The sequence below is a fragment of the Pyxicephalus adspersus genome, chromosome Z (assembly GCF_032062135.1).
Source record: "Pyxicephalus adspersus chromosome Z, UCB_Pads_2.0, whole genome shotgun sequence".
NCBI lineage: Eukaryota > Metazoa > Chordata > Amphibia > Anura > Pyxicephalidae > Pyxicephalus > Pyxicephalus adspersus.
The window spans coordinates 60935697-60948927 of NC_092871.1; the positions used below are offsets into that span (position 1 = coordinate 60935697).

The following is a 13231-nucleotide window of genomic DNA, read 5'->3' on the forward strand; positions in this document are numbered from 1 at the left end:
GTAGCGAAACCACATGAAGGGGAACAGGCTTGGTGGAATCAGCGGGGAAAGAAGACCTTGTTGAGCTTGAGTCTAGTCTGGCATCTGGAGCTGGGTACTGGGCAGTGAGCAGGGTACTGGGTACTGTGACCTTGGCCCCCCCGGGCCCCCCTCTCCAGTGTTGCCTATGCAACTCCAACAATACCACCCGCAACCTTGCCAGCACTTCCTGCACATTCTTGTTCCCAGCCACCTCCTCCCCAAACCCTAGCCCCTACTTACCCTCCACCCAGCACATCCTCACTACACTCACCTAGCTCGCAAGGGCCCAAAGACACCCAGCCTAAAATGTCGCCACCAACCTACCCCCCTCTGCTCTTTTGGCAACTACAGCTTTAGACAGGTCATGATTGGCACAGGCCCCTGCTCTACCAAAGCCTCAAAGGCTAGGAAGTCCACCACCACTATCTCCTACACAGGCAATGCGGGGATTAGGTCTGGTCTGGTCCAAAGAGCCAACCAGCCCTGCATCCACCTTAGGGAGTTAGGAGGCCACCCGCTCCCGCACATGCCAGCCCCAATGCTTTCTACCCCAGCTCCTCCACCTGTTGGCCAGAACCTACCTGCTACCAGGCACCGCTTCCAGGACCAGACCAGCGCACTGTGGGCCTGAACAGAGGAGGCCCTCGACTCCTCCACCTGCTGCCACCACTCACCTTACTAACTTACATCATTACCACTGCCTTTACATTCAAAGTCATTTAAATGTATTTGTTACTTTATTATAGCATGATATATCCTACCTTCCAATCCTTAATGAAGGTGCCAACCCAAAAATCAAATATTAGAAAAATATAGGACAGAACAAGCTGGGGAATTAAGTGTCAAATTAAACTATATTGGATTAACACAAAAAAATACAAATCATATAAGTCTGTGTATCATAGATCAAACAGATAATTTGTGGTCATTCCCATTTGCAACTTCATGGGAAAGGTAATCTATTGGCTATACAGGGTATCCCTGATCTTAAAATACATAGGTTTAACGTCTAAAAGCCTGACACATTTCGCCTGTCGGCTTCATCAGGATACTTGTGGGTAGCATTACAAATTGTAGAAAAAGATTTGCTAAGGGGGATACTTCATAGATATGAATGGTTAAAATTCCACATAATTATCTGTATGTAATTTATGTAGGCTCATATAGAGAATTTACAGCGTAGATGTGTGTAGCAGGGGCGCTGATACACAGACTGATGAGGAGAGAGGAAGAGAGAGGGAAGGGAGAGAGAGAGGTAAAGAAGGTAAGGAGAAAGGGAGTTTGTGCTTCCTGATACAGTACAGCTAGTTGGCAAGCAGCAGCAAGTTCCAGTTCCACATAGAGATGTTGCCTCTGCTGCCGTACTCTCTACAGCCTCCCTGGTCCTCCCCTAGGCACAGTATAATATATTGGAGATTTAGATTTATGTTCAAAGCTTCGTTTTTTCAGGCTTTTGTAAGTGCAAGCCTTCAAATGCTTATAATAGCCTTGTAAAAATTTGTTTAATTGAAAACAAACAGTCTGTTTTGCATTTGCAGACTTTGCATTTATGTGCAATTGAGTAGCTCCATGCAGCTTCCAGTGTAATTTTGCTATCCAAACACCTCTATAGACTTGCAATCAACTATTTATAAAAAAGCTTGTTCAAGCATTTATAAGATGTTACTACAGGCATTTATAGGCATAAAGCTAGGGAATTGCTAACAAGCCCTTGCTGAATGAAAAAAACACACCCTTTTTATGTACTTAAAAAGCCCCAAGTGTCTAAAAAAGCATATACACACACTTGCAAATGCTTTGCAATGTTTTTGCTTGAAAATTATGCACAGGACCCCTCACTGTGCAGAGTCAGCATCCAGGAGCAGGAAAATACCATGGTTTTTAGAAGTAGGTCTGACCAAGCTCAGTTATTAACAATAATAACCCAAGGCAGCAAAAAAAAAAAAAAAAGTGCAAAGTAAAATAGGCACAAAGTGACATAGATATGCCAAACAGCTGCCACAGCTAAAACTGTTTCTTTAAATGCACTAGGTATGATTTTCTTGTGTTTGCTGTTTCTGGATTGTTGCCATTCAGCATCCAGCAGTAGTCAGCCATCACACTTATTCCATAAGCCTTCAAAGCGATGCTCCATTAGTTAAAACATTCTTGTTCATCATCCACCATGCTGAGATTTTCTGGAAAGAACTCTAGATGAGAGTGCAAAAGATTGTTCAAATACATGTGACAGTTTATAGTTTCTAGTTTCTGATTTGAATCAAGCAGATTCTCAACTCCTTGCTTCCATGCAGAATAAAAAAAGTACAATAAAACATCATCAGTAAAGAAAGTTGTCAAGTTAGGATTTTGTGTTCTGTAGTAAGTTACAGTAACATCCTTTACAAGCAAGTGCTTCTGCCTAAACCTATAAGCGAGAATTTCTGCTTTGTCTTTAAAGAGATTTAGATTGCAAATCCTAATTGTAATCATTTGCACCTTCACTGTATTCCTCATCACCTTTTGCAGAAGAAAATCTATTATGTGGTGGTGCAGCAACAGGCAATGAATCATTATTCAAGGAACATGCCTATTTGCAAAATCCAGGCTGGAATATACAATTGTGTGCTTAGTTTAATTTGAGAATTCACTTGTGTTCACGTGGCAAAAAAAGAGGCCTTGTAGCTACCTTCACAACATCAGGATTGCAAATGGCATCATTGCCTTTTAATGATTTAGCCAGTTACACAGTTCATTGGAACAACTGGTAAAGATGACCTGTGAAGCCCAAGATTTATTTTATATCTTCTTTAGAACTGCAGTAATTGAACGATGTTGTGCTTTCGTTGTGAACGAACTGCATAGTGTTATCTGTAAACATTGATTAGAATTACCAATCAGCAAACTTCTTATAATATATTAACATATTTATATAGAAAATTTATAAGGGATTTTTATAAGGGATTTTAATAAAAGGAGCTATCCATGACCCCTATAGCTGCTTAACACCAGGTGTGCCAGGTGGCAGTATTAAGCAGTGGTGCCCAACACAGTCCCAACATGAAAAAAAGAACTGTGTATGTCTTTGCCCTTCCCATTGTTAATTATGAATAATATCTGCATAAATATGGATATTATATCACCCTATCAATGCACATATATATTCAATAAATGAAGGTTCATGCACAAATAATAGCTAGTCATTCAAACAGTTTAATTAAGGAACAAGTTGAAATATAAAATGCACAGCAATATTGGTTGATATAGATATAGGTACTTCAAGCAACAAAATATACAGTAAATGAAAATAATGTTGTTAGTAGGTTTAGCCCTGTAGTAATCTAATAATGGTTAGTACATAATACAGTAATTACAAAATAGCATAACAATGAAATAATATTAGACACCTATAACAATGCAATTAGGAACATCTTATAGCTACCTGCTAAGATGTTAATGGGTACCTCAGGAGCCTGGTTCCTTCAGAAAGACACCATCAGAAGAAGAAATAGGACTCCATTCTCTCAGTTCAGACCTCATGGGGGATGTTGGATTGGTTACTGAGTGTGACCTGTAGGATACCAATTGGCTGACACATTCCTCTAGCTATAGATTGGTTATTTCAAACTTCTGGAACTTTCTAGACCTCCCAGGTAATTTGATATGGGAAGCTGGAAGGGAAATCTGAGGTGTGAGTTAGGAAACCAGCCGGAATCCTCTAATGTTAGGTGTCACCAAGAGGACCATCACCTCAACCCATCTGTCCAGCTATTCATCCATCTCTGGCTAACCCAGGCTTGATTGGTTTATAACCCCTTAAAAGGCCCTTAATGGTAATCATCAGTATGGGAACTGTATCTGTTTCCTGGCATTTGATGGTCTTTTTATCTATTGTCCCTTGTGTGAAATCCTTGGAACACCTAGGTGGTCTAGGTGGCTTGACAAAGAGAAACAGATCACAAACATTCCCACACATATACATCCATATACACATACATTATTTAAACACATATATCTATCCACATATATCTATAAACAATCTTCAAGTGCAACATCATAAGGTTATAGAGTGTCAGTCACTGACAGTTCTATTCCAATATTTTTTTGATCCATGTTCAGAGAATCTTGCCAAAAGAACTCCATTATTTTACTTAGCAGAGATAATGTAATTCAGTAAAATGTTAGTAGTTGAGTGGAACCATAAATTTTGAAAAGAAAATGTTTTTACTCGATTGTCTGTAAGAGGAGTTATCAGCTCATTAGCAAATATCATCACCATACGTTTTTAATATTGGTGAAATTGACCTTTAGGTGAAACAAATTAAAATGTATTTATCCAGCTTTTTTGTATTTCTTCTCTTTCAGTGTAAATGGTTGACAACCACTGTGCCCTGTAGCCATTCTCAATTATCAAATTGTAATTGGGCTGCATTTTTTGATTTCTTTGTCAATCCAGTCAGCAGAGGTCAAGGTCTATTCAGTTTGCATAAACAAACTTACATTTACTCACTTCATGTCATTAAAATCATTATATGGATATGCAAGATGATAGCAGTGCTTGAGGGCAATAAGATAATTTACAATCATGTTGAAATGTACCTTCAGGTACCACCAGTCAGTGTGTAGCAACTCTATGTAGTAAGCAGAACTACATTAATTACACAGTCTCTGCTCTTCCTAACTATCCCCACACACTCAGCTCCTATATCTCTGCTTTTTTTCTGTGTCTTTGCTCCTTTGTCCTTATTCAACTTCTGAATATCTGGCCTTCTTCACTGTTCTTACTCAGCTTCTCTGTCTCTACTCTTCTTCATTCTTCTCAGCTTCTGTATCTCAGTTCTTCTTTACTGTCCTAACTTATATTCTGAATCTCTGCCCTTTTTACTGTCCTAATTCATCTTCTGAATCTCTGCCCTTTTTTACTGTTTCTGTATCTCTGTCCTCATTCTGCCTATGTGTCACTGTCTTTCTTCACTGTACTCAGTTTCTGTGCCTTTTTTTACTTTCCCTATACCTAGTTTTTAGTTTCTGTATTTCTGCCCTTCTTTACTGTTCTAATTCTACATCTCTGCTTCTGTATACTTTTTACACCCATTTTCTCTTTACTATCTTTACAGCTTCCATGTCTCTGGTCTGTTGTCCTTCCTAAGCTTTTGTGTCATAATTATTACTGTCCTTACTGCTCCTATGTCCCCTTTTACGTTTCTGTACATCTGCCTTTTTGAACCTGATTCTCAGCACCTTAATGTTTGCATTCCTTCACTCCTACTACTCAAATCTCTTTTCTCTGTTCTTCATTTTCTCTACATGTGCAAACTCTGAATCTTAAGTGTCACATTTAAAAAAAAAATATACAAAATAAAAAATAACATTTCTTTTTCAGTACTGAAATATAAAAAACGCCACTGCTGGCTGTTCAAGATGTTTGTTGCCAGGCTGTCATCCTAATCCTTCTCTTTTCTGGTTATTCAGTTGATGGGGCAGTTCCTCTTTAGTGATGATATGTTTAAGGAGCCACAAAGCAGTACAAACACAATGTAGTTTTATAGACTTTTATTATCATTACAGCTATATTTATCATTACCACAGAATATAATTGTTATTGTTCAGACATGAAGCTGACGCATGTAAAATAAATTTTGTTTGCAAAACTGGAAGCTGTATACAATTAAAGTCAAGTTATGTTTACTTTACTGGTTAGAATGTTCCAACTATATCCCACTGCAGATTAAAGAAAGGCCCATAGCAAAATAGCAGCAGGGCCTTCATGACAGGAGTGTAAGGGGCTGCCCAGCGAAAGGAGAAAGGGGGGGGGTTAGAGGGGAAGGTGGAGAGAGAAGTTAAAATTTGAAAGATGCGTTGGGAGGAGCAGTAAGAGATAGGAAAGTGAGGAAAGGGGGGTGGAGAAAAGATACAGATAAAAAGGGGGCTGTGTTGGAAGTCATCACAGTTTTTACAAGAAGAAAATTGAGGGAGGAAGCAGGTAGGATTAATGGAGTCTTTTGACGCATTAATGAGTCAGCTTAGGGTTGCGGCGGTTTCACATGGTGAAGCTTGGCTGCAGGCTAGGGTCGCAGAAGCGGTGGGGGTCGCAGGAGGGGGTCCCTCTCAAGATAGATTAGAAGGGTTACGGCTTCAGGGGAGTAGAGCCCCGGTGCGCCTGAGTCCCGAACCCTTTAACAGAACTCAGCGCCATTCTGGGAGCCCCTCGAGGGACCCTCCTGGCTGGGCTGCCGGGCGCAGATCTGCCCGGGGCAGCGCCAAGTCAGGGAGGAATCCCTTTCACAGGCGGAGTTCAGGGGCTGTGGCTGACAGGGAGCGCAGCCCCTTGACAGAAAATGTGTAGGCCTCAGTGGGGGAGGCCTTGCTGAGGCCTGGGACCTCTGGCCGTGTGAGGTCCCAGTTAAGTGCAGGCGTAGTGGGGGCTGTGGGCGCCAGGGGACGCAGGCCCGTTTGAGGTCAGGTGCGGCCTTGTCAGGGGAGGCCGCAACCTGAAGCCGGGCCTCGCGTTCTGTGAGGCCTCGACAAGCGGCTTCCAGGAAGGGGGCTGCGGTTGTTAGGGAGCACAGCGCCTGGGTTGCCGGGGCCTTGCCGAAAGCCGGGGCCTCGCGTACTGTGGGAGCCCGGCAGAAGGTGGTGGCGGCCGGTTCGGGCGAGAACGCGGCCTGGGATGTTCCCTTACCTGGCAGATCAGAGGATCGTGGAAGGCCCCATGGTTGAGGCGGCTCCTGGGTCGGTGATGGAAGAAGGAAGATGGCGCCTGAAGCTGTTCCTCGTGGTTGGAAGGCAACCGGAAGTGACGGGGGTGGAGCCTGGCCGCGTCATCAGGTTCTCCAGGAAGTGACGTAGGCCCGGCTTCGATCCCGGAAGACCACAGATCAGAGGGGGAAGTGTCCTCATGGGGTGAGGACGAAGCCGCGGGCCAGGTACCGGAGGCGGTGCGGGGCAGGAACTTACGGTCGCAGGACCCCTGGCAGTGGGGCGGCAAGGTAGGCCTTATGGGGGTCCCCTGGGGGGTTGGATCGGGGGGTAGTATGGGGTTGGCAGGCGATAAAGATTTGATCAGTGATGTGGCCCGGGGAGAAGTTTATGTGTGTTTTGAAGGGCCGTTGGGAGTTCATTTGAAGGAGGAAGTTCGGGAAAAGATTTTAAAAGGGGAAAATGTAGACATTTTTTCTTTGTTACCGCTGGAACGTTTTAATTTAGAGAGGGGGGCTGGGAGTGACGGGCGGAAAGATGAGAGTGAGCAAAGGAGGCATAGGCTGATTCCCCGCAGGTTTCTTAATTGGCTTCAGGCCTTTAGCATTTTGGCGGGGGTGATAAGTGAAAAGCAGCCGGATCAATGCGCGGCTTTGTTTTGTTATTTAGATACTGTTCGGGAAGCATATAGGCAATATGGGGGGCATGTTGGTTGCATTATGATTAGCAGTTTCGCCAGAGGAAGGCGGTGAGACCGTCATTGAGGTGGGATCATAAGGACATTGGTTTGTGGATGAGGTTGATGGCAGTGGGGCGGCAAGGGGGGGTGCAGCTTTTTCAGGGGGGGAATAGCGGGCCCCAGGCGGGGGGAGTGCAGACGGGGACTAAGAAGAAAGGCGTGTGCGGGTTATACAATGAAGGGGGTTGCAAGTTTGGGGGGAGTTGTCGATTCCGACATGAATGTTCGGGCTGTGGGGGTAACCACGGGCTGGCAAGATGCTTTAAGCAGGGCTCCGGAAGGGGCGGTGAAGGGGTTGGAAAAGGGGGCTATGGCAGTGATGGTCGCAAGGATGCCCCCCTTTTTAGATAAGTATCCCAATAGAGAGGCGGGCAAAGTCCTGAAGGAAGGGTTTGCGGTCAGCTTCCGGATACACAGCGACGTGGCGGGCACGGCGAAGGAGCCGCGGAATTGAAATCGGCGCTGAGATTTCCGGATGTGGTGAAGGACAAGTTGGCCAAAGAGGTGAGTTTGGGTAGGATGAGTGGCCCCTTTTCTTACCCGCCGTTGGAGGGTCTGGTTGTTTCCCCGTTAGGTTTGGTCCCTAAAAAAGAGGCAGGGAAGTTTAGAATGATCCATCATTTATCCTTCCCACGAGGGGGTTCGTTAAATGATGACATTGATCCAGAAACGTGTGCAGTGGCATACACTTCCTTAGATGTGGCGATCAAGTGGGTGAGGAGGTATGGGCCTGGAGCTTTGTTAGCGAAAGCGGACATCGAGGCTACTTTTAGGCTCCTGCCGGTTCACCCGGATGGCGTGCGATTGTTGGGTTGTAAGTGGGAAGGGGAGATGTTGACAGATGTCTTCCCATGGGGTGTTCCATTGTGCGCATTATTCGAGCAGTTCAGTACTTTCCTGGAGTGGGTGGTACGTTTTGTGGCGGAAATAGACTCAGTCATTCACTACTTGGATGATTTCCTGTTGATAGGGCCGGCGGACAGCTCAGTGTGCAGAGTTTTGCTGGCTACTTTGCAACACGTGGCTGAGAGGTTTGGGGTCCCTTTGGCGGATGACAAAGCGGAAAGGCTGGTTACAGCCTTGACATTTTTAGGCATTGAGCTGGACATGGTGGAGATGGAGAGTAGGTTACCGGAAGCTAAGTTGACAGCACTGAGTGTGGAGGTGAGGGCGGCTATTGGGCGCCGGAAAATGAGGTTGCAGGAGGTGCAGTCCTTATTAGGAAAGCTGAATTTTGCTTGTAGAGTGGTGCGTATGGGCAGGGTTTTTTGTAGGAGGTTGGCGGCCGCTACGGCTGGGGTTAAGGCACCGGGGCATTTTGTTAGGTTGAATGGGGGGGGGCAGACTTGTCGGCGTGGGATTTGTTTTTGGAACAGTTTAATGGGAAGGTGTTGTGGCTAGAAGGGCCAATTGACGCGGTGGATTTGGAGTTGTTTACTGATGCGGCTGGGGGGGTTGGTTTTGGTGCTTACTTTGGGGGAAAATGGTGTGCGGGGGTTTGGCCGCAGGTTTGGGTTGAGAAGGGTTTGGTGAAAAATCTGATATTGCTGGAGCTGTTTCCTATTGTGTTGGCATTGGAACTATGGGGCAGTGAGCTGGGCAATAAAAAAGTTTGTTTTTACTGCGATAACCTGGGGGTGGTACAGGTCATCAACAGCTTTACGGTCTCCTCAGGGCCTGCTGTGAGGTTGTTGAGGCATCTGGTTTTTAAATGTATGGAACATAATGTGTTTATTTTTGCACGGCATATTCCTGGGGTTGCTAAATAGTGTGGCTGACGCCTTATCTCGTTTTCAGTGGAACAGGTTTCGCGAGTTGGCCCCGGAGGCGGAGGAAAGTGGTCATCAGTGCCCGAAGCATCTGTGGGAGATTGCGAGGGGATTATCGGAGGGTTAGTCCGAAGGTCGGTGAGTGAGCGGACCTGGAAGGGGTATGCAGCAGTGTGGAAAGAGTGGGTTGCATGGGAGTCCCGGTTGGGGGGGGGGGGGCTGTGGTGCAGCCAATTCACGGGGTTTTGTGTCTGTTGGCCAAAAAATTTGCGTCGGTGGCAGCGGTGAACAGATTGGTGGCAGGCTTGGCATTTGGTTTCAAGTTTAGGGGATTTGAGGATGTGACGAAGGCGTTTATTGTGCGTCAGGCTCTTAAAGGATATAGGAGAGGTAGGAAGGTTCAGAACAGCAGGAGGCCTTTGACTTTTGAGTTGTTACAGGGTTTGGTGGGGGGTTTGGAGGCACTTTGTTTTGGGAGGTATGAGGTATTGTTGTTTAAGGCTGCCTTTGTGACTGTGTTCTTTGGGGCCATGAGCATTGGGGAGTTGGTTAGCCCGGCCAAAAACCATCCCGGGGGGATTTTGGCGGAGGACGTGGTGCTTCATCCGAATAGGGTAAGTTTGAAGATTAGGAAGTCCAAAACTGATCAGTTAGGAAAAGGTTTTCAGGTGGACCTTTTCCCTTTGGTGGGTGCGGGGGGCCCAGTGCAGTCGTTAGTAGAATTTCTGAAGGTTAGGCCTCACGGATTGGGCCCTCTTTTGGTGCATGAGGATGGGACGTTTTTGTCCCATTTTCAGTTTGTGTCAGTTTTCCGGTAAGGTTTGAGTAGGTTAGGAGTGCGGAGTAAGGAATATTCTTCACACTCCTTTCGTATTGGGCACAGAAGCAGCTAGGTGGGGTGTCGGGGAGTCTGTCATTAGGAAAATTGGTCGTTGGGAGTCGAGGCTTTTTAAAGTGTATGTGAGGCCACATTTGGTTTAAAGGTGTCCTTGGGGGCACTAAGGGGGGATGGGGGATGGGGTAGACAAGGCATTACAGTGCTTATTTTGGGTTGGCATGGTTTGTTTCTACTTGCAGGTTTGGACCCAAGCTTGGTGTGGATCCTTGGACATTCGTATGTGTGGTGGGGTGCCCGGAGAGCCGAGGTCAGGATGGAGGGCAGGCAGCTGGGGGTGCCTCGGTCTGAAGCCACGGTTCGATCGATCGGGATTCCAGGTTTGTTAGTACATGCGGGTGGTAACGATTTGGGTAAAAGAGGCATTAGGGAACTGATCAGGGTTATTAGGTTGTATCTTTTACAATTACAAGTAGAATTTCCGGGGATGTTGATTGTGTGGTCAGACATAGTAGCTAGGACCACATGGAGGGGTGCGAGGTCTGTAGAAGGTGTCAATAGGGGACGGATAAAGGTTAATCAAGAGGTGGGTAGATTTTTGGCCAAGCATGGAGGAGTGGTTGTACGGCACAGGGAACTGGAGGAGGAGGCGTGGCGGTACTTGAGGGGGGATGGTGTACACTTGAACGCCATAGGGACGGATCTGTGGTTCTTGGGCCTGCAGGATGGTGTGCAATGGGCCCTTTGAGTGTGGAGGGGCGCTCAAGGATGAGTGGTCACCCTTGTGAGCTGTGGCAGTTGGGGTCTGGGGGAAGGTAAGTGCCCGGTGGTAATTCGGTGGTGAAGGGGCATCCCGGGTGGTGGAGTGCCCCTTTAAGATGGTTGAGGTGGGCCCCTGAGGCAAGGTGGGCCTAGGGGCCCTAACGGCGGTTATGGTGGGTTGCAACTATTGCAACTGGAGGCGGGCTTTACCTTTCAAGACCTGCAGCCTGGGAAAAATCACTCAAAGTAGTAGACTAGGAGGATAGTCTAAAGTAAAAGGGGGGTTAACATTTTAAATGTTGGGGGTTAGTAAAGGTTATTAAAGGTTAATAATTGGAGTTATGTATAGGTTATTTATAGTTATTTATGTTATTTACAGTGGTAAGGTTAATATTAATGTTATGTATGTTATTTATGGTATTTATGGTTAATTATTGTTTTTTATGGTTAAATTTGTATTTATGGTTATTTATGCAAATGTTATGTTAATTATTTGTGTTTACAAATAAACGGCTGCTTGCCAGCCAATTTTAAGTCCAAAGAAGTGTTGTGTTTTGATAAAGAAAGGGATAGGAGGGGAAGGTTGGCAAGCTAAGGTAATCGTTAAATAAGAGGTAAGAAGGGGAGGGAGGTAATATTTGGATAAATGATTGAAGGTATGGGGGGGGGGAAGATGAGATGAGCATGGGCACCGGATCTGCACTACCCTAGTCGTGTGTTTCTAAGGTGGAGGCACTTTTAGTGCTGTTACACTAATTGGTGAGTGGGCTGTGCTAGGGAATTGACAAGTCAAGTTTAAGCACACAAATGGAAAGTGAATAAATGTGAAAAAAGTGAATAAATGATGATTATAAAAAGGAAAAAAAACACTGCAATGAACCATCTAAACGGTTTCTTGAAAATATAATTTTCTGTCAATGAAAAAAAAATAACAGCTAGAAAAATCTGAACAAAAGCAAACAGAGGTAAAGTGGAATTGCCAACAGTGGAATTGCCACAGTGAACAATCAGTTTTTACCTTTAAATCTCATACAAAGTTGAAAAGAATGTGACTAGTTACTATAGGCCTAGCATTTGTTTCTATGTTCGTTCCTAATTTCCAGTATTTCCAGTGGTAACACAGAGCTAGATCCCCCTTCTTGGGTCAATAGTTATTTAAGTCAAAGCCACTCCTGCTTCCTTTCTCCCCTCCCTAAACTGTCTGTTCTCCACATGCATTTCTTTCGGACACTGCAGCAGGCAAGATGGAAAATCAAGTATTTTTGTCCTTCGTTTTCTACAGTACCCTCCTTATTCTGAAAATGTATACTTTGGCCATAATAACAGGGCAGATCCGGCTTCGTAAAAAAGTAAGTCTCTGCTTTTTTTCTCTTTTCCTGTCCCTGTAAAATATAGTACATTTTAATGTGAATATTTGAAAACATTTTTCTCTTTTAGGAAGGGAGTTAAACTTCCCAGAAACTTTGTAACATCTAAACCACAGGGACTTGTATAAATAAGTTTCACTTTTACCAGATTGAATTCATGTGTTAAAAAAAATCATTTTAAAAATGTAAGCAGAATTTAAAATAACATACATAAAAATGAAAAAAGAATACACACAGCAAGCAGAAGACAGCAGCTGTATCTTTAACTCATAAGGAGCAGCTTGTCAGAGTTTTTACAAAGAGTTATTACAGTGAAATTATTAAAATAGGATGTCTGTGGGCTGCAGTATGCACTGTATAATGGATTTAACTCTTTAGCGTACAGCTGTTTCCAGTATGTGTCTGATACTCAAAGGCAGAATTCACACTTTGCAAAGCACAAATGCATGTACACTTTATTCCTTTCATATGTAATTTTTCTGCTGCTGTCACACTGGCACATAAACCATGCACTTTAAAAATTCTTCCCTAGAAAAATAAACAAAAAGTAGTTTCTGTCCTTTGTGTTAAAACAAGATAAACAAACCTCTGAAGTAATTTACTGTGTTACCATACATTTCTACAGGTAAAAATGCACACTAAAGTGACCCTGTCATCCAGACTATACTTTCCTGTGATAGACAAGTGATATATATATCTATATTGGTGGTCCTTGGCTTATTCCTTACATCTAATTTACGCTGCAGATTACATCAGTGTCTTCTGCATATGACACTTAAATTGTTGATGTCTGTATCCCCTCTACCAATAGCCATGGTTTCTTCCTCTGACGCCTAAGTCCTTGTTGAGTTTTGTAACACCGCTGTTTTTGGAGGATGGAATCATGGTTGATGGTCTAGGAAATTGGACACTCCTGGAAGTATTCAATGCCAAAGACTGATTGAGGCTACAATGATGGAATTGATGGAAGAAACATGGGCCACCGTAAAGTTGAGTATATTATTCGACATCTTCTCTTGCAGTGAACTTACATTTTTAAGCTGACAGAGTCACTTCAAATTTA

General features: G+C 44.4%; 1 protein-coding gene across 1 annotated transcript in view; it reads left to right on the forward strand.

Moving 5' to 3' along the window:
* Nucleotides 1-12002: 12002 nt before the first annotated feature.
* Nucleotides 12003-13231, forward strand: part of PTGES (prostaglandin E synthase) — a 94790-nt gene continuing 93561 nt past the window's right edge. The window contains exon 1 of the mRNA XM_072429698.1: nt 12003-12150. Coding sequence (XP_072285799.1) covers nt 12046-12150 — 105 coding nt within the window. The 5' untranslated portion in view covers nt 12003-12045. The remainder of the gene's footprint in view (nt 12151-13231) is intronic.